At 42.3% G+C, this 20,342-nt stretch overlaps 2 protein-coding genes across 5 annotated transcripts in view; one reads left to right on the forward strand and one right to left on the reverse strand.

Annotated features, from left to right (window-relative positions):
- NPTN (neuroplastin) overlaps nucleotides 1-1,159 on the forward strand; it is a 68,676-nt gene extending 67,517 nt beyond the window's left edge. For all 3 annotated transcript variants that reach the window (XM_036080473.2, XM_036080474.2, XM_036080475.1), the window contains exon 9: nucleotides 140-1,159. The gene's annotated coding sequence lies outside the window, so the exon portion shown is untranslated. The remainder of the gene's footprint in view (nucleotides 1-139) is intronic.
- Nucleotides 1,160-1,242: 83 nt separating this feature from the next.
- Nucleotides 1,243-20,342, reverse strand: part of REC114 (REC114 meiotic recombination protein) — a 107,379-nt gene continuing 88,279 nt past the window's right edge. Inside the window, exons 3-6 of one of the 2 annotated variants that reach the window (XM_078078710.1) lie at nucleotides 16,587-16,670; nucleotides 9,372-9,584; nucleotides 4,232-4,321; nucleotides 1,243-1,418 (exon numbers count right to left, since the gene is read on the reverse strand). In XM_078078710.1, coding sequence (XP_077934836.1) covers nucleotides 1,254-1,418; nucleotides 4,232-4,321; nucleotides 9,372-9,584; nucleotides 16,587-16,670 — 552 coding nt within the window. In that variant the 3' untranslated portion in view covers nucleotides 1,243-1,253. The remainder of the gene's footprint in view (nucleotides 1,419-4,231; nucleotides 4,322-9,371; nucleotides 9,585-16,586; nucleotides 16,671-20,342) is intronic. The other variant, XM_078078711.1, reaches the window with a different exon arrangement.

The raw sequence follows: 20,342 nt of genomic DNA on the forward strand, positions 1-20,342 counted from the left end.
AGGCACATGGAGATCAGAATTTCACACCACATCCCTGAGCATGCTTTCTGAACCAAAGCTTTGTTTGATGTGGCACTTGGTGTAGTCTTAAGTGACAGTGCGTATTCCCTTTTAATCTCCACATACTCTTTCTTTACAGATCTTTAGGTTCCTGAAACTGGTGGCAACATGACCTGCTAAATTTTCTGCTTGGACCTCTTTGGTTCTCTCCCCTTTCAAGTGAGCAGCACCACAATGACTGTCTAAAGCATGCCTTATTTAGCCTTTCCTGTAAGGGTGACCTAGTCAGGTACATTTTAAACAATGCTTCAGTGTAGAAGGTGTAAACTATTTTGGGCTTGATGTGCTGTGAATGTTGCTTTTTTCCCCCCTTTGTTAAAATATTTAAGTAGAAGTGAAAAGGTCCTCTGAGGATCGGATCGTGCATGCGCCATTTTTTACTTAATGCAGCTGTTAAATTGGCAAAGCTCTAAATTGCACTGCTGCCATCTAGTGATAACATTTTTGTAAAGTACAGCAAAACCTACAGATATATACAGTATATAAATATATATATATATATTTATATTTTTGGGGGTGGGAGAAATCCAAAATAAAATAAATGCTTGTTTCATTTTTTAGCTGCTGATATTCATTCCTTATTGTATGTTGTCAGATGAGGAAATTGTGCAGTTCTGGTACATAAAGATGAATAATATAAACTGAAATCTATAGTTCTAAGGGCTTAACCTACGACTTTGGTAAGAAGCCGGAACACTCCACTGAATGGATATATTGAATTGCAGTATATATGTATGATTGCTTTTTAAGTGATTCTTTTCTTTTGTTAAATCATGTAAATTCTTAAATCCTTTTGCACTGATGTGTTGAACCTTATTGTACATTCAATGAAGGCAAACTTTTATAATTTACCTTTTGTTTTCAAAGACCTTGAAATGTTCTCGCATGGTATTCTATGCAACTCGTTCTCCTCCGGGGTTGACACTGTATTTTTCACATTGATTTAACGTTTGAGTGTAGATTTTCTCGCCCGGCAGGGTTCTCATGCGGTATGTAACCATAGATGCATGTACTGGTGTTTTGTGTAAGTGTTGAAGTGCAATGATGTATAAAAAAGTGGATTCACCTGTTTTTAAAAATAAAACATTGATAAAAGGTGTTTGGAATAATACTCTTTATTCTTGTATCTAAACTTAAGGGGAAGCACTTTTTCAGTGCTTTCAACTTCCTTAGTTCTGTATGTATGTGTAGTGTTAATTTCTCAACCCTGTCAGCTTTTTGAGTTCCTTTTCCACCTCTTCCACAAACGCGGGGAAATTCTGATCCATGAGGCACAAGCGTAGAAAGGGGCCTAACTCTTCCGTGTCCCACGCAGATTGTTCACGGACCGGGGGCCGCTCCTCTGACACCAGGAGAGACTGTGGGGATTTCAGAAGAATTAGAGATTATAGCCAAAAGCAACAGCCTGAATAGAACACAGAAAAACTTTGCTTTAAGGAAATATTAGGGAAACATACACCAAAAATTAGTGCTTATTATAAGCTTTATAGGGTTCCTTTAGATAATGTTTCTAAATATACATAGGAAGTGAGATCAACTTGTAGCCCTAAGTATTTCAAATGTATTAATGAAATGATTTACAAAGTTAAGATCCTGCTTTAATGAAGAATACTGTGCTAACATTTTGTGGATTGACAGAGTTGTCAGTGAATGAAATGCACTAGCTTTGTTCATCTTCCCACCTCATAGATGGATGGGTGTGAGCAGTTCACCATGTGGAAAGAGGGTTTTGAATGTAATAAAGAGAAGTCACAAACTGACTGATCAGAGGACCTAATTAACTCACTCATGTCTCTTTCCAGTCCTGTTCATGAAGTTTCACAGGGAGAGAAGCATGGTAACTATCACAACAATCAAGAGACAGACATTTCCATACCCCCCCACCCCCCCACCCCCGGAAAATTTCTTCACACTACCTCCACTCTTGTTGTCAACACTTAACCCCTGGCAACCACTCATCTGTTGTCCATACCTTACAGCTTTGCCTTTTCCAGAGTGTCATAAATGAGGTCACATAGTGTCGAGCAAGTTTTTCACTTGCTTAATTGCCATCTGTATGTCTTCTTTGGTAACTTGCAGTGTTTTAAAACCACTATAATAAGTTGCTAATATTTAGATATTAGAGTTCAAATCAAAGTCTGACAGTGCTTGGCAATCTGGAGGATACGGTGACACCGGATCCCCAGTCTCATGTGATATGTGGGCTCCGGCTCGGCAGTGTTCCCTCCACGTTTGCCGCTTTGACGCCTCACGCTCCTTCTCCTGGGTGGGTGGTTTTATGCCCCTTCTATGGATGGCATGGTTTGGTGTGTGTGTCTACAATTGATATTTCTCTAGAAACTATCTGTAATAGACCTTTCCTTTTCTAAATTCAAACCAGCTTCTCAGAATCTACTTAGAACATGAAAGTAACATGGAGCCCTCCACTGTGTTTATACCACACTTAAAACCACTTAGTATCCTGTTAGTGAACATTTATGTTGTTTCCAGTCTTGTTTCTATGATCATCACTATGAAGGGCATCCTTATACGCATGTTTGTGTAGCTGAAATGGAATTATTATAGGTAATTAAATTTGATCTATATTGCTAAATTGGTTTCCAAAAAGTTTTACCCACTTACATTCATGGAATGACTTGTCTAGAAGTTTAGAGCAAATGAGTAGCATATCTGAGCTGCCAGCCTGGTGCTTTTTCTTGTTTTTACATGGTTCCATACTATGTAAATAAATTAGGCTAAGATACACTTTTTATAGCAACTGACATTTCCTGAAGAAGGATATCACACCCTGCCTTGTTTCCATGTTTTTTGTGGCTCTCCTGTCCTCAGCCACTCATTCAATTAACCTCTAACCACAATGCAAATATGAGGCTACACTGGGGCACTATAGAGTTTGATCTGCTGGACAAAGAGGTTTTTTTGTTTTTTTTTTTTAATTTTATTTATTTATTTGACAGAGAGAGAGAGAGACAGCGAGAGAGGGAACACAAGCAGGGGGCAGTGGGAGAGGGAGAAGCAGGCTTCCCGCTCAGCGGGGAGCCCGATGCGGGGCTCGATCCCAGGATCCTGGGATCATGACCTGAGCCGAAGGCAGACGCTTAACGACTGAGCCACCCAGGCGCCCCTGGACAAAGAGGTTTTTAGGTTTTGTTTTTTGGAGTTTTTTTGGTCGTGGTTACTTGAGTTATTAAAAGAAATAGACATGAATTCTTAGTCTTCTTCGCTCTTAAGTTTTTAGTTCTATGACCGTTTGAGTTAGTGGTAAGCCAGATGGAGAAAACTCCAATGTTTTCTGTTTTATACCACTGTTAGCACAGTTCAATAAATACATTAAAAAGAAAATTCAGGGGCACCTGGGTGGCTCAGTCGGTTAAGCAACTGACTCTCGATTTCAGCTCAGGTCATGATCTCAGGGTCATGGGATCCAGCCCGATGTTGGGCTCTGCGCTTAGCATGGAGTCTGCTTGAGACTCTCTCTCTCCCCCCCTCCCCTGGCTCATACGTGCTCTCTCTAAAGAAAATTCATCCTTGAATATTGCTAATTTCCACGCAGAATCGCATGGAAGGCACAAGCTGTTGTCGGGCGCAGCAGGGAACCGCCGTGAGAAGACAGGCCTCAAGGAGCTCCCAGCAGAGCAGGCAACAAGTAACCCTGAGTTTGAATGAATAGATTCTGTGGGATTCTTTGGTAACAGCAAACTGCAAGGGGAGAGGGATGTCTGAAAGCAAGTCTGTGCGGAACAAAGCTGACTCCTCCTGGCTTCCCGCACATCCTTAGCTGAGATCTTAGCGCTGGAAATCTGCCCCTACAGAAACCATCACTGATCTGATTCCAAATTGATACTGATACTTGTCTTAGGGTAGTTCTCAAATTTCATGTCGAAAATTCAATGGAAATTCTTCCCTCTCTCCCTCTTTTCTGGGGAAGTGGTAATTAAATCCTTGCTCTCACCCACCGAACCGCGACTGCCAGGCCCGCCCCGCCCGCCCCACCCCTACTTCCTCCGCAGGCCGCTCTTCCGCGGGCGCCGGCCCCGGGCGGAGGCTAACAGCCCGCCTGTCTTCGCGAGCTTCTGCTTACTCTTCCCCAACAAGGGGTGACCACGGGACGCAGATTCCTCAGGGTCACTGTTTTCATGGCCGAGGGAAACAGCAGGGAGACAGGCTCTACCTGAGCCAGCCGGCTCACTGACGTCCTTCCTCCGGAAGCGCTCGCGCTGGCCGGTCCACACGGCTGCGGCTTCTCCGGGTTCTGGGCGGGCTGCAAGGAGAGGCTGCAATTAGGGGGCGAGCTGAACGTAACCATAAACGCCACCGGCCGTCAGACGAGTGGCAACACGTGTGCTTGTGGGAAAAGACAGTGCCAGTGTCAGTAAAGGGCGTGGAGTCCTCGTCGGTGGAGGCTGCCCCGGGTTCAGCTGGGCAGGAGAGGACCGCTTGCGTCGGAGGCTCCCGCGCGGGCCCGGTATCTGGCCCTCCGTGTCCGCCAGCGCGCTCCCGCGGGGCTGTCAGTGCGGCCGCCAGCAGCTTCGGCTCACGGACTGTTCCCTTCTAGGAGTTAGGCCTCAAGTAAGACATCATCGTTGCAGAAAAGCAGAGCAGCGGGCAGGGGGAACCCTATAATTTCAAGATAACCATATGCTTTTAATAAAACTTAAAAAAAAATCTTTTTAGATATTCTGAGGGGATGAGTTCTGTGAGTAAAATACCAAGATATCTTCATTCAACAATGTTTGTGCCTACTAGACCCTGGGGTGAGAAAGGGAAAGGGCCACAGGGAACAAGGCAGAGGTCCAGCCCTCAAGAACCCACAGCCCAGGGGCACCTGGGTGGCTCAGTCGTTAAGTGTCTGCCTTCGGCTCGGGTCATGATCCCAGGGTCCGGGGATCGAACCCTGCATCGGGCTCCCTGCTCCGTGGGAAGCCTGCTTCTCCCTCTCCCACTCCCCCTGCTTGTGTTCCCTCTCTCGCTGTGTCTCTCTCTGTCAAATAAATAAAATCTTCAAAAAAAAAAAACCCACAGCCCAGTGAGACCCTAACAAGTAAAACAATGATTATAATGCAACCTAAGAGGTGCTGGAATGAAGGCAGGTATAAGACTTCAGGCTCTTGGTGGAGGGGGCGAGTCACAGGGGGCTATATGCTAGGCAGGAAGCACAGGGATGCTCCAGAATCCATGCTATTCCAAAAGAATCTACAATGTGAGGGGGTTGTCTTGGGCAGAACACAGGATGTGTTCCAGGCAGATAAAATCCGCACAGTGTAGAAGGAGGCCTGGAGGCCCGAAAGGCTCGGAAGCCTGCTTCTACCTCAAAGCACTACTTCCAAAGCCCCACCCCCTCCTCCCTAGCCACAGTCTGCAGGTCCGCCGAGGCTTGGGCCACCTGTGGCTGTTGCACACGGTGTGCCCACCCGAGCCGTGAGCTGGCGGGATCATGTGGGGGGAAACTAAGGCCCTCCCTGGCAGGTGCCTCTGTCGGTCAGCAGCACGTTCTGGCTGCCGGAAGTCAGAGGGTGCCATCTTTTGTCTCATCCTATGTGGAAGCTGACTATCACTAGTCAGTAGGTACTCACAGAAAAGTACATCTGGAAGCATCAGAAACAGAAGGCAGGGTGACAGGAAGGGAGGAAGGAACAACGAGAAAAGAAAACCAGTCAAGAATACTAAAAATGAGAAAAAACGTTAAGGGACTCAAATGAACCAGAAGTCCCTAGGCAAGCCCCCTTTCTCTGTTCAGTTTCCGCACCTGTGAAAATAAAAGTCAGACTCTCATGCCTGGCATTTCTTCTGGTTCCGATACGTGATGCTTTCCTAGGATTTGTACCAGTTCAGCTCACACCGTGTTCCTCAGACAACTGGGACAGACATCAATCAAATGTGGTGTAGTGTAAACACTGAACAGTAGCCAACTGTGAGGGAGGTGCCTGAGGCTGGTAGGGTGGTTCGGGCTTAGACCGTCCTCTACTCAAGTGTGCGGACTTAGAAGGTTCTGTGCACACAGTAACTGGGTGCTTTCTTCTTCTGGGCTTCTTGTATTGGCAAAGGAGAGTTCACCTAGGAACTACCATTCTCTTTCCTGTGCCCCTCTCTTCGGGGTGGACTGGGTTGCCTTAGAAGCCCTCAAGTTGAGAAACACTTGGTTAGGCCACAATTAGCGAAATTACAAGGCTGAGGGAAAGTAAAAACAAAATGCTCTGGGAAATGACTCAAGAACTTGAAGTAGAAAGACATGGAATTATCTCTACCTGCAAAGAAGAGAACTATTTCAGACCAAAAAAAAAATACACACACACATATATATAGGTATTAGGGAGACGACACACCTGAATACAGGAGAGCAGCAAGATGATTAGAACTTGGCCACAGTTGCAATTCTTTAAGATGGATTCTGAGAAAGGGAGCACGATCCTACATTTCACAGCAGCAGCTATGGGCAAACCTGGGGATGTTTTGCCATTAGGAAGACTAGAATGTTCTAGGCAGCGCTTCACAATGTCTACACTGTGGCAAATTAACCCAGTGGTTTCATCTTGTCTTCTGCTCTGCAGCTTCAGACACTCCATCTCATTACGGCCCCACTGACCCTGGAGCTCTGACCCTGGCCAGCTAGCCAGCACGCACGCTTGTTCATCTGCAAGGGAACACAGGTCTGGGCGGGCAACAGCACTGGCAATGACTGGCATGATGAAGAACGTTATTTAGATGTTTCCCAGGTGTTGTACTACATCTGTGTGTGTGTGTGTGTGTGTGTGTGTGTGTGTACATATACATATGTACATGTATACATTTCCATCTCACCAGGTTACAGATGAGGTTCAGGGACTCACATAAGATCACACAGCCACTAATAGGGTCAGGATTCAAACCCAGATCCGTTTTGATTCCAAAGCCTGTGGTCTTTGCACAACATTGCATATAACACCAAACTAGTTTGGAAAATCCCTGAGTACAGAATCAAGAAAAGACATGAAAAATTTCTAGCCACTTTGGGGATGCTTCTACCTAGATATTTGGGACCAGCCTTCAAAATCAGAGAGCTAGAGCCTCCACCCACTGCTATAGCTCACAACCCTCAGCCTGTGTTTGCTGTTCCGTGCTATAGCCTCAGTTTATCTTCTTATGTTAAGATAATTGTGTAGTCTGGTTAGGTTCTAGCCTGATGCATCTTCATTGCCTTTATAAGGCATTCCAGACCTACTTCCCAAATCCTAGGACCCTATTTGGTTCCTGTCCCACCCCATGCACTGGGTCCCATAATCTGAATCTCATAACGGATCGAAGAAACCTACAAAGAAGATAATCTATTTAGGGGACAAAGGATCATAAGCAATAAAGTACCTCATAATAAACCACTCCATCCCATTTGTAGGGAAGTGATTCTTAATAGCAGGGAGCTGATGTGGCAAAATGCCTGAAACTAGATCCAGGGTTTATAAGAAATGCAGCTTTAGCATGAAGACATCTTCACAAAAAAGATCAGACGGAAACAAATGAAGGGAAAGAATCCTAAAACAAAATCTTATTTGGCAAACTAAACACATTCAAGAGAAAATCAGTACTTGTTCAAAGAAAAAGACCTTATGATAAATAATGTAAATTTATGTTCGCCCTAGATAAATTCTGAACCAGAAACTTGGTGGCAAAATAGCAACAATGAACCATCTCGGTCCAGTAGGTTTAAGGGCCCTTACAGGATGAAGGGACAGGAAGCCAGCTTTGGAAAATCATTTCTCAAAGTAGAAAATAAAAAACCCAGCTTGAAACTGGGATTTCATCTCAAGAGCAGAGGTAGATGCTTATGCTAACAGCATTTGGGATTAGGCCAAAGAAATGCTAGAATATGTCCTTCCAGGAGAAATTCTGTAACAATGATTCTCCAACTTATGATCAAAGACCCCTTTACACTTGGACAAATTATTGAGGCCCTCGGACAGACTTGGTTTTGGTTATATCTTTCTGGTATTTATATGTTAAGAATGAAAACAATAATTAAAAATACGGAGTCATTTAAAATAAAGGAACCCATTATATGTCATTAAAAATGTTTTTATGAAAATAACTATTTCCTAAAACAAAAATGTCATGATTTTGCAAATCTCTGGAATGTCTAGCTTAATGGAAGACAGCTGGACTCTCCTATCTACTTCTGAATTCAATCTGTTGCTTTGGATGAGGTACATGAAGAAAATCTGGCTTCACACAGGTATGTAGGTGGAAAAGGCAGAAGTATCTTAAAATAGCCTTTTCAGGTCATGGTGGATATTCTTTGATAGGACATCAAAACTCACCAAGAGATAGGTTCTTAAAAGTTGGTTGTAACATAGAATCTGAAATCACAGCAACGAACCAGTTACACTCTGTCCTATTAAAACCACTGGGCTGTTGTGTACTTTGAGCGGCTCTCTATCCGCGCATGGATTGGTCACTTGGAAAATACTGGTTCACCGGACTATACAGATCTTCCAAACGGTTGAAACTTTTTGTCATATAATTATTTCTAAAAAAGAAACACACTCCTGTTCCTTAGTAGCGCTGTCAGAAAAGTCTTCCGGGTCAGGCAGCCGTGCCACCCGGTCCAGCGGCGGGAAGAAGTTTTCCAAGATTCCAGTCTGCACTGCAGAAGCTTATTTCGTCATTGTTGATAAATATAATTAGTTGCTTTCCGAAAAGGACAGGCTCACTTCATTTGAGAAAATGCCCACCGAATACCCAAAGCCGGGGAGCGGCAGTCTGTCCGCCGTTCCCGGGGCTAAGGGCGCCCCACGGGCTGACTCAGTGCACAGCGCGGCTGCACACGCACCTCCCCTCGAAACAGCTGCCGCGCTTCCGAGCGCAGAGCGCACTGCGCGTGTCCTCCCCGCAAGCGGCTGCTGAAGACGGTGCTGACTCCCTGCACGGTCTGATGTCACGGCCTTGATCTGTGCTAAGGGGACAGCAGCTTTGCTCACAGTTCTGTTGTCAGGTTAATGCAAATACTGACATGATGAAAAGGGCAAATAAGGTCATATTATTATAAAAACAAGGGTGACTTTACAGACCCCTGCAAAGGGTCTCAGGGAAGAGTCCATGGACCATCACGTGGAGGGCCACGGTCTATAGTGACACCCCGAACACAGCCGGGACTCCTGGCTAGTCTAATTTCTAGGAGGAAGGTAGCTACAGTGACGATCAACCTTCAATTTAAAGAAGTCACTCAACATTAGGTACCTTTTAACCCATAAACCAGACTCAACAAATTCCACCGTGATTTTGGCCCCCCGAAGCAAGACCTTGTCAGGCTTCTCATGAAGCCACCACACTCGCCTACTTACCCCCTGCTGCGGTGGCACGCGCTGCGCACAGCCCTCCCCTGGGCTTTCACCTGCCCTCAGCGGGCCGGGCCCCGGCCGGAGCTCCTGGCTGACTGCGTCGGGCACCTGGACAGTCACGTACTGGGCCAGCTTCTGCACACAGCTGCAGCAGTGTTCCAGGGCCTGCTCCTTGGACCCTCCACTAAACTGCACCCGGAACATGCGACTCTTGTTCTACGGGACAAATCCAAAGTTAGCCTCCGTAACCCTCGTCATACACTTACTTACTGGGCGGTCTTCTAGTGAGGGCTTACCTTTGCTTGCAGGGGAAGAGGTCTGGATAAAGGAGCGATTACTCTAGATTGTTAATGTGGGTAGAGAAAAGCCAGTAATTTCTTTTCTTCCCCCTTTGGGGAACCACTCCTACTAAATTCATCTCCTTCAGGGAACTGACATCAGCAAAAATGGAAACGCCCATATCGTAAAGACCGGGAAAGTCACTACTGACTGCAGTAAAAGATCAGTGTTTTGTCTTACTTTGGAATAAAGATTTCATAGCTTCTAATTCCTTAGGTGGAAAATCAGCGCTGGCTCAAAAAAACTTTTCTAAACCTAAGTATGTAAAAGAGCAAACCAGGGAGACGGCACATCAAACAAACCAGCGAAGTTGACCAACAAGACTGGGGAACAGGTGACAGGCAGATGCTAAGAGCGAGTGACTGTCACAGTGGTAATCTGCAGCGCTCTAGATCCTCTAGATCCGGAACAAAGCCAGCCTACCACACAAACCACATGTTGCCTCTCATTTGCTGTATGAGTTCTATCCCTTGGCAAATCAGCAAATGTGGGGGAGATTCGGTTAACATTGTAAAAGTTTGGCAACTACATCAAACTTATTTGATTGTAAGTTTAAAAACAGAACTATGTTGTAACAGTAACGACAAAAATAAACCCATTATTTTAGTAGAAGTAGCTTCCTGTTTTGCCAGGAAGCTAATACTCTGCCTAGTTTTGAGGAGTCGATACATACCAGACAGGTGGTATGTATGGTGTGCCTTTGTTCAGTTTCTTCGTTAAAGATATCCAGATGCTAACTTAGCACAGTGACAGTACTTTCCATTTATTAAATACATAAATCACTCTACTAATGGGAAAATGTTTCCAACTACAGCTAACAAAACCCTTTTAAGTTCCCACAGGCAAAATCCCTTGGTTTGCCTGTTCCCAATTTGCACTGTTTAAATTTTTAGATAAAGCCATTAGGCAAAGCCACATATTTACATTACAGAAAACTCTGGGCATGTCTAAGTGATGAGGAGGTATCATGTTTAGAAGAATAGACACTGCTCCCTCTTTACTGCCACTGTTGGGTTCTCTTCATTTCCTAATTCATTTAATCTTTATCCTAAGATAACCCATTATCACTACCCCTAAAACAATGAAAAAATACGAAAAGGGAATACTCCAATATATACATATCTTAGAACATATATACCCACTTATCCACTGTGGGTTATATATTACATGGCTACGTTAGACTACACTACCATTTAGTAACCTAAGAATATAAAAATAGAAGGATAGTTCATTGCTCTTAATGACTGAAGAGTATTCCTTTATTTAACTGGCCCCCTACTGACAAACATTTAAGTTATTTACAGCCTTTTGTCCCCTTATAAACCACAAAGCTGTGGTAGGCATTCTCATACACACATCTTTGTGCATCCATCTGCCTGGTCAGAAGGTCTTGTGTATTTTGGTACCTAATGCCAAACTGCTCCGGGCAAGACACTATCAATTTACTCCTACTGATGGTCTGTCTGTCTGTACCCTCCGACACTGGAGATTCTTATTCTTTTTAAACTTTTTTTACTTACTCTACTAGGTTAACATAGATTTTTATTGTAGGATTTCATTTCTTTGATTACAAATAAGGTCAAATATTTCTCTTCCACTTATTGGTCATCTGTATTTTTCTTTTCTGGATTGCCTATTCATCTCCTTAGCCATTTTTCTCTTGGATGAACAATCCCCAAATTGTCAAGAGTAATTGAAAGCAGATCTTCCCCGAGGAAGGAGAAAGAACTGGTAAGAGACCTATACATTCCATTTTTGGCAATTCTATGAATCTGTGTGTGTGTGTGTATGTGTGTGTGTGTGTGAAATTGAGCTGCTTTTCTGTTTACAAGTAATTAGCTGTTTCCAGCTTACCCTAGTTTAAACTCTATATGAAGACATCTATATTAGCTATTCCCATGCTGACTCTGTAATTATCTAATATTTGACAAGCAATCACATTAAAAATTGTACCTCAGAGCTGGACGAAAGGCTGTCTACAAAACAGACAATTATTAAGTGTATCAGCAGGGCAAAGATCTCACACCAGTCATGTAGGTCTAGAGCTATCTATATGTCAGTATAGATAAGAACAGTCTGGACAGTTAGGGTTTCTTTAGAATGTAGTTCCAAGAATGACAGGGTAGGCTATATGCGTGATAGCCTAACTGAAGGCTTGCTCCAAGTTTGCTTCTGTAAAATTCTCAGAATTTGAGCTTATCATCTGAAGCCAGAAATATCACCCCAATGCATGTAGACCCAAGATAAAACTGAGGTGCATCAGGAAAAAATGTGACAATGAGCTACATTGCCATCCCACATCCTCAATGCCAATGGGGCACCACAATGGAAAAGCTGCCACTGGGGTAACAAGAAGGACGCCTAAGTCGAAAATCTTGATAAGATGTATTCTTATGCCATAATTAAAAGTGAGAAAGGGCTCCTTGTGGTGAAATGAAAAGTTTTCAAGTATATGCCAACAGCCATGAACTGGCCTAAATATACAGTCTATCATCTAAAGAGATTAGCTCAAAATTACTGTATTTTAAGTGATGGTTTACCTGTTAGATTGTTCTCCCCCCTACTTCAGAACACTTAATTTCAAGTTATTACAACAAGCAGAAAACTCCCTTCACACAGACACCTTGAGGAAACAAAAGTGAAGGATAAGGGCTTGCCTCTAGACACTGATCATGTACTCACAAGAAAATCAGGCTCCACCTTCTGGGAGGCACCATGCCCAGTAAATTCTGACTCACAGGTGTGAACAGCATCTGCTTTTGGCAGTTCTTAAGCTGCAGGCTCTCCGGCTGGTGTCATACGGCAGCAGCCCACATGTAAGACGTGGGCCTGGTCAGCACCACGTGGGAGGAGAGCCAAGGAGACACAGGGCCTCACCGACCTGCTGGGTTTTCCTGCTGCTTTTAGATTCATTGCCCAGATCTGTCTGTATGAAGTTTCCCATCACTACTAGGACCCCAACCGAAGCAATTTTTCCTACTGCTGGTAGAGAATTCATCTGCCATAGAAAAGGAAGGACAGGGGAGTACAAAAAAAAGGACTGAATGAGAGAAGGGGCTTCAACACATTCTTTGACTCTTTACTTTGAAATCAAGCGTAGGCCAGACAAAATGATGAAAACATGATTCAGTGAGTTCCTGGGGGTAAAGAGGACAGTGGTTTATGTTTACTCCTCTAAACCAAAGTCCCTGCAGATAGGTAATTAAATGATGACTGTTAGCCGATTAACCTGGACCATTTTGATCACAATTACTGAAAAAAAGGAAGCCCAATTTGCAAATAGGCAGAACTTAAACAATCTGCTTATTTCATCCAGAGAGAAAAGAAATATAATCTATTTACCCACAGAATTTAAGCTATATTAAATTGCTGTTAACAGAATAAAAACTTTATTTCAAAATACTTCTTCCATTTGTCAACTTAAACAATGGTGTTTGTTACATAATATATGGTTAACTAAAAGTTATCCAAGGCAAGAAACACCAAAGATATCCTTTTCCAGGTAAGGCGAAAAAAGAAAAGAATCTGTTGGTTCAATATTGTTATATCAGTAGATCACAAAAAGGAAAAAAAAAAACATGATCTTGAGAAGGTGTCAAAAATCTTTTGATAAATCAATATGTAATCCTGATAAAAGAATTAGTAAGTAAACTTTAACTGAAAGAATACCTCCCTTACATGTTAAAGAATATCTGATCAACAGCTAGAAATGTTCTAACGTCTAAATACTACTTCCCATTCAAGTCAACAAGAGGTCAAGGATGATGCTATAACCATGAAATTAGGTTCTGAAAGGTCCAGGTAATTCAGTAAGGTGAGAAAAGTAATAAGTATAAACTACTGGAAAAAAATAAAATTGTCAGTGTAGATTATAAAATCACTTTCCTAAGAATTAAAAAATTAACAAATCAGAGTTAATGTAAGTTTAGTGAGGAAGCCAAATTTCAATTAATTCAGAAATAGTCTAATAATAAGCAGCTAGAAATATCTTTGGGATAAAGAATACCATTCACAGTAACAGTAGGCAAAAGCTTCCTAACCTTAAATATTTCTAAAATCTATATATATGTACAATACTTATATACATATATATATAAATTACACAAATTACATAAATACATATTTCTACATAGCATGTAGAATATATATGTTTCTACATGTATATAACTGTAATCTCTATACATATTCTGTCTAAATACTTTGAAGAGGAAAATAAGTCAAAACCAGTAGGTAGGTGATTCAAAGAAGAAATACAGATGGCTAACAAATACACAAAAAATGTTCATTCTCATTAGTTACCAAAGAAATGCAAATTAAAGGAAGATGCTCATTTCTGCCAATCAGATTGGAAGCTAGCTTTAAAATTTAAATTATATCTCCCTATTGGGAAGAATTTGGATAAATGAGCATTCTTAAATTCACTAGTGCTAGAGAAACAGGGGTGACCTATAGAGAGGGCAGATTTACAAAATAAATACACATACTTCCAGGACTCCTATCTCAAGAACCCTGTAAATAAATCCTTATGAAAATCAAAACGTTTTTATAATAGTGAAAACTTGGGAATTAGTTAGCCGAATCATGTTGCATCCAAACAATAAAATGCTATGTAGCCATGAAGAATCACATTTTCAAAGACTAAGAAAGTCATGACTCAGGATCACATTCCTGATGTAATGTTCCATGACAAGACAGCAGGAACAAAGCACTCTGTATAATACAATCCCAAATGTATAAATTATCTATATGGTACACACTGTTCATTGCCATGAGCAGATACATACGAGAGGCTGGGAAAGCCAAACGCTCATTTTGCTAATGTTAGCAAACTGGGACTGGCCACATTACACTGTTCTGGTCCATGAGACATAAGAAGACCTATTCTAGGGGTTGTGGAAAGTAGAAAGAAGCCTTACAGGAAAGTTTATGCTTTCTTTATGAAAGGGACGAAGAAGCTGGTTTTCCTCGAATAGAAATTCAGTCAAGCTACAGCTGCCATTTTGTAAGGCAGGGGAATTGCAAAGATGTTGACCTTGGCACTGTGAAATTGCTGAGCCAATGCTAGCAACTGCCTGTTTCTAGATTTGTTATTTAGTGAAAAAAATAAACCCCTAATTTGGGGGGCCATTATGCCTGGATTTTCTGTCACATGCATGTGAATGCTATCCTAACTGAAAGAATATATATGTCAAGTAACAACTTCAAATGTTAATAATGATTATTTTTGAGTGGTCTAATTGCTTGGTTTTTATTTTGCTCTTTATAGTTAAAATTTTTAATAGTAATATGTATCAGGAAAAAGTTAAAACTCAGGTATCAGACATATGGCATGGTGTAACTTTTAAAAGACATATATAGTTGACTCTAGAGTGAGAGGTGAGGGGTGCTGACCCCCACGCAGTTGAAAGTCCAAGTATGACTTATGACTCCCCCAAAACTTAGCTACTAGTAGCCTACTATTGACAGGAAGCCTTACCCATAACACGAACAGTCGATCAACACACTTTGTATGTTACATGTATTATATACTGTATTCTTATAATGAAGTAAGCTAGAGAAAAGGGAATGTTAAGAAAATCATAAGGAAGAGCAAATACATTTACAGTGCTGTACAGTACTTATCAAAAAAAAAAAATCTGTGTATCAGCAGACCTGCGAGTTCAAAGTCAATGTTCTGGCATGATGCGGGCCAGGGCCGGGAGTCAGAAGACCAGTGGGTGGCCCGGCTCTCTGACGAGTTATAGCCTGGCCTAGTGGTGGAAGTAGAATTCCATTCCCTCATACATAAAATGAAAACAGGAGCTCTTGAAAATGTGCAACAGGGTTTTTGAGTACGTGCTGCAGACCCCTTTGGCGGTCTGGTGAAGCCAGCGGACCACTTCTCAAAACAACGTTTTTAATCACATAAAATACATTAGATTATAAAGGAAACCAATTATCCTGAAGTAGTCTACTACAATATTAAAACACTAATTTGTGAACTAACAGTATATATGCTTATTAACATACGCAATAAAAAGATCTAACAGCGGGTCTAATGACCACCATAATTCTGAGGCAGCAATGAGCATGGCTGACAACTGAAGTTCTCAGAAATTGTGATGTGGTATGAAATTAGCTGACTTCTATTGGTGCAAAGGTCTAATACGACTGTGTCTGATGCCCACATTCATAACTGAAGGAAATGATAAATTTCAATTAGAGGTCAGTGAAAATCCATAGTCCCCTGAATTCTTAAAGGCCCCTTTGGAGGAGTGGACCCCAGGCTAAGACCTTTCCCTTAGATGCTCTATTAGGTGCTCTTCCAACTCCCAGTCTATGCGCCCATGAAAAATTAGGATCTTTCACCTAAATTTCAGTATTATCTACTCAATGAATGTTAACAGATTGGTTTTTTATAGTTATTTCTGAAAGAAAATAATCCAGATGATTAGTCTGTGTGTGTCTTTGATGAGGATCATTCTTTACGTTTAATGCTGCTAGAAAGCAAATAAAAGGGATATTTTTTAATATTAAAGAGGGAAAATGAAAAGACATACTCAGTAAAGCATTCGAAAATAGTAAGCCAAACAATGACGTGCCCCACGTCCCCCCAGCATGTGCCTGGGGAGTGGAGAATGGTTGGGCCGCTCCGTCAGATCAAAGCCTTGGCTCCCTTGGCTCCTCAGCAACACCCTCTCGCTCACTGGGCCCCTGCCTCCCTGCAGCCCCGGGGTTCACGGTCTGCTCAGAGTGCAAACCTTTCTGAAACATATGGAATCAGGCCCGTTCCATTTTACCTGCAAGAAGAAGCCCCCACCCCCACCCGCGCCATGCACACTTAGAAGATGAGAAGGGTATGATCGTTGGCTTAAAACAGTTGGCCACAGGGCCTCTTGCCTTTATTGTTGTTCCAAACAACAGACAATCCATGCGTCTCACAATCTTCAACCAGTTCTTGCTACCAATGAGTGAAAACCCTTCCTGAAACAAAACAATTAAAACAATTAGCTACAGAAGCAAAAAGGGACATGAAGAATGGCTCTGGTGCAGCTGCCTCCTATTAGAAAGTTGTACATTTATTCTGAAATTTAGCAGAGTAGAAATGGCTCAATTTCACCCACTGCCAAGGATGACCCTTCCAGTAAGTCCCCGAGCCCAGTGCTCTTCCCACCTGATCCACAGTAAGAGTCTCAGCTTTTATTGCTTGATCTTTTCATATTGAAAATCAAAAAAATATTAAAGATAGTAAAGGTCCACAGTCATAGTTGCTATAAAATACATTTCTAGGATTTGCCAAAATACTAGCTTATATTCCTGAAAGGTAAGGGCTTCCAATATACTAATTTATTAGCTTATCTGACACAGCTCTAACTACATAGCGAGAGTTCTCTTCATGAGAATCTTATTTTCAGATTCCTATGAATGGAAAAATTGAAGCAACTTGTTCTTGGATGCTGAATGTCTTTTTTCATCTCAGTCTGAAAAAAAAAAAAAACAAGAAAGGCAAAGAGGGCAGTAGAGGGCACACTAGTCTCAAAAGAGAGACAGCAGTTAGATCCTAATGGTAAAAGATGAACTTTTTTCTGTAGCTTATTAATAATAAAGTAAATAGAATTGACTGTTTAACCACTGTGTTCACTCATAAGCTCCAATTATGTTGTCAGTGGATTTCCTCGGTTAAGAAGCCCGTTAAGTGAGAATGCGTTCAGCATTCAGTAAAACTGATCCTGGGAACAGAACAACTGGCCATATGCAAATCCTGCCTGCCCCCTGCTGGGCTCCTTTGTCTCCCCTGTACTGTTCTGGAGCCGACCCACAGCCAGGGGAGGCTGCTGGAGGGATCTGGGAGGAATCGGAAAAAACTCCAACAATTAGAAAACAGAAGAAAACGTCGTCCCTTATAAATACAAACCCTCACGTCGTCTCTCTTCCTAAATCTGTATACAGAGAAACCACAACTTCCAGAGATATTTAGAGCCTGGGAAAATTGGATGTTAATTCCTCAGCATTTTCATTTAAAAAAGAAAGAAAAAGAGTCACTTCTAAAATGTTGATTCTAAGAGTTTCATCATTAATACTAGGGTTTTTTTTTTTAATGAAAAAAGAAGTTAGGCAAACCATCTGTGATTTCTTCTTAAAACTCTCAGAACTACCAAAAAGAAATGCATTCACTATTAGATCCCAAACATGTATGTAGTGTAAAATGGCAGTATACAAGGACCCTGGCACTCACACACATTGCTGGTGGAAGCACAAACTGGTACAACTCTTTTTTTTTTTTTTTTTAAGTAGGCTCCCTGCTGGGCGTGAACTCACACCCAAGGCGGGACTTGAACCCACAACCCTGAGATCAAGACCTGAGCGCAGATCAAGAGTCAGATGCTTAACCGACTGAGCCACCCAGGTGCCCCCAAACTGGTACAACTCCTACGGAGAATAATTTGGCAGGATCAACATTACAAATGCAATATTCTTTAATCTGGCAACTCCCATCCTGGGAATTCATTTCACGGATCCACCTGCACACGTGTGAAGTGATGCAAGGACAGAGTTAAGGATTTCTGCATTTTTAAGAGTAAAAGACTGGAAACAACTCAAGTATACATCAACAGTGGACTGGTTAAATAAAATATGGTACTCTTTACAACAGTATCCAACTGTAAGAAATAATAAATGCTCTATATCAGTGCTGTTCAGGAGAAATTAATTTGAGCCACATATGTAATTTTCAATTTTCTAATAGCCACATTTTAAAAATAAAAAGCAGTTGGTAAAATTTTAATATTTAACTTCTATGTCAGAAACATTGTTATTTCAACATGTAAACACTGTAGAACATTAAGGTAGTATCAAAACAGAGAATGTAAACTAAGTCTCTGACCCCCAGGGTGTTGTACACCTACACCACATCTCCATTTGGACACTATTTTTGATGGTTAAAGTGAAATGTCATTCCACCAAAACAATGACATTTAATGGGAACATAAGTTACACTGCTGCCATTTTAAAATCTAACTTTAAATTAAATTTAAACTTGGATTTTAGTCCCCCAGCCACATTTCGAGTGCCCAGCAGCCATGCACGGCTGGCCCATTGCTACCTTCTGACAGGGCGGGGTTCTGTATTGGTCTCCATGGTATACTGTTCAGCAAAAGGCAAGCTACAGAGCGACGTCCGTGATATACCACCTTCTGTATGAGCAAGGGAGGAAAATGCAGTGTATGTTCTTATTATTTGCTTGTAGTTACATTAAAAAGAAACTGGAAGGATTAGTACACAGGAGACTAAAAACAAATAGCTATCTGTAGGGAGTGGGAGGAACAGTGCAGACGGGGGCAGGGGCTGGAGGAAGATTTTTTACTCTCTGTCTCTTTATGTTGCTTTGAGTTTTGAACCACATAAGCCTGTTCTGCATATATATGGGAATCTCTGTGAAAACAAGGATACCCATTCCACTATGGCAAAAACTCAAGGAAGACGTGGAAGTGGAACCTAAAGAAATGGTAAGTCCATGGGAACTCTGTACTATCCTTACAAACTTTCTTGCAAATCCGAAACTATTCTAGAATAAAAAGTTGATTAAAAAAGAAAAGAAATGAATGGCTCTTGGCCCTGGTCGGATCTCACCTCTTCCTGTCTCTAGTCCAGCTTGGGTTCTACGGGACATCTCCACTGGACAGCTCCACACATCTCTCTGTGTGAGCATGCCCGGCTGCATCCTGACAGCTGTCCTCCACAAACACTGTCGCTCCTATGTGGTGCTGCCTCAGTGAATGGCGTCACACACATCTGCCCGACACCCAAGTGATCACCGCGCATCATGCTCAACTCCTCCTTTCCTCACTCCTCCCTCAACACCATGAAATCATGAAATCTTCAAGTCTCAGAGATCCCACGCTCAAACAGCTTCTCCACCTGACCATTCTCCCCATGTACACGGCCATTGTTGCAACAGACCCCTGCCAGTTGTCCCCAAAATCCCCGCAGTAACCTTGGAACTGGCCCCCCTTCCTCCAGGCCTAATTTCTTCATCCATCTGTGCTACCACCAGAGCAGCCTTTATAAAACAAAAATGGGATGAAGTCACTCCCTTTCGATACCACCATCTCATCATCTCTCCCTCACCTCCTGTAAGAAACACCTGCGGGATAGAGTTCAAATTCCTTGATGCATATAAATTTATAACATTTGGCTTCTCTGCCTTTCATGCATGATTATTTCCTTCGACTCTCATATAAATGCTGTATTAGAGCCTTATGAAACTCCCTGCAGTTCTGCAAATGTGCCATGCTCCTCACACCTGGATTTTGTTGTACAGCTCATTCCTGAAATGGCTTCCTTTTTCACTGACTTTTGAAAACCCAGCTTTATCTCAACCATTCCCCACAAGACAAAGTTGGCTGACCTCTCAGAATTCTGTGCTCTCACAGGATCTTGTACTTATCTCCTAACTGCCTACATTTCATAGAGTGAGGAAGAATCCCTGGGCAGGCAAGGCAGGTTCTAGAATGTGTCTTATTATCCCCCCTGGAAGCCCCAGCAACTAGCACAATGTTTAGCAAATGCTACTGGATCTGCCCCAGCGGCCATTCCATTTAGAACTCTGTGCAGTGGCCACATGGAGAAAGGTATGGCCTCCTTCCTGACAGCATC

This window comes from Halichoerus grypus, chromosome 8 (assembly GCF_964656455.1).
Source record: "Halichoerus grypus chromosome 8, mHalGry1.hap1.1, whole genome shotgun sequence".
Taxonomy (NCBI): domain Eukaryota; kingdom Metazoa; phylum Chordata; class Mammalia; order Carnivora; family Phocidae; genus Halichoerus; species Halichoerus grypus.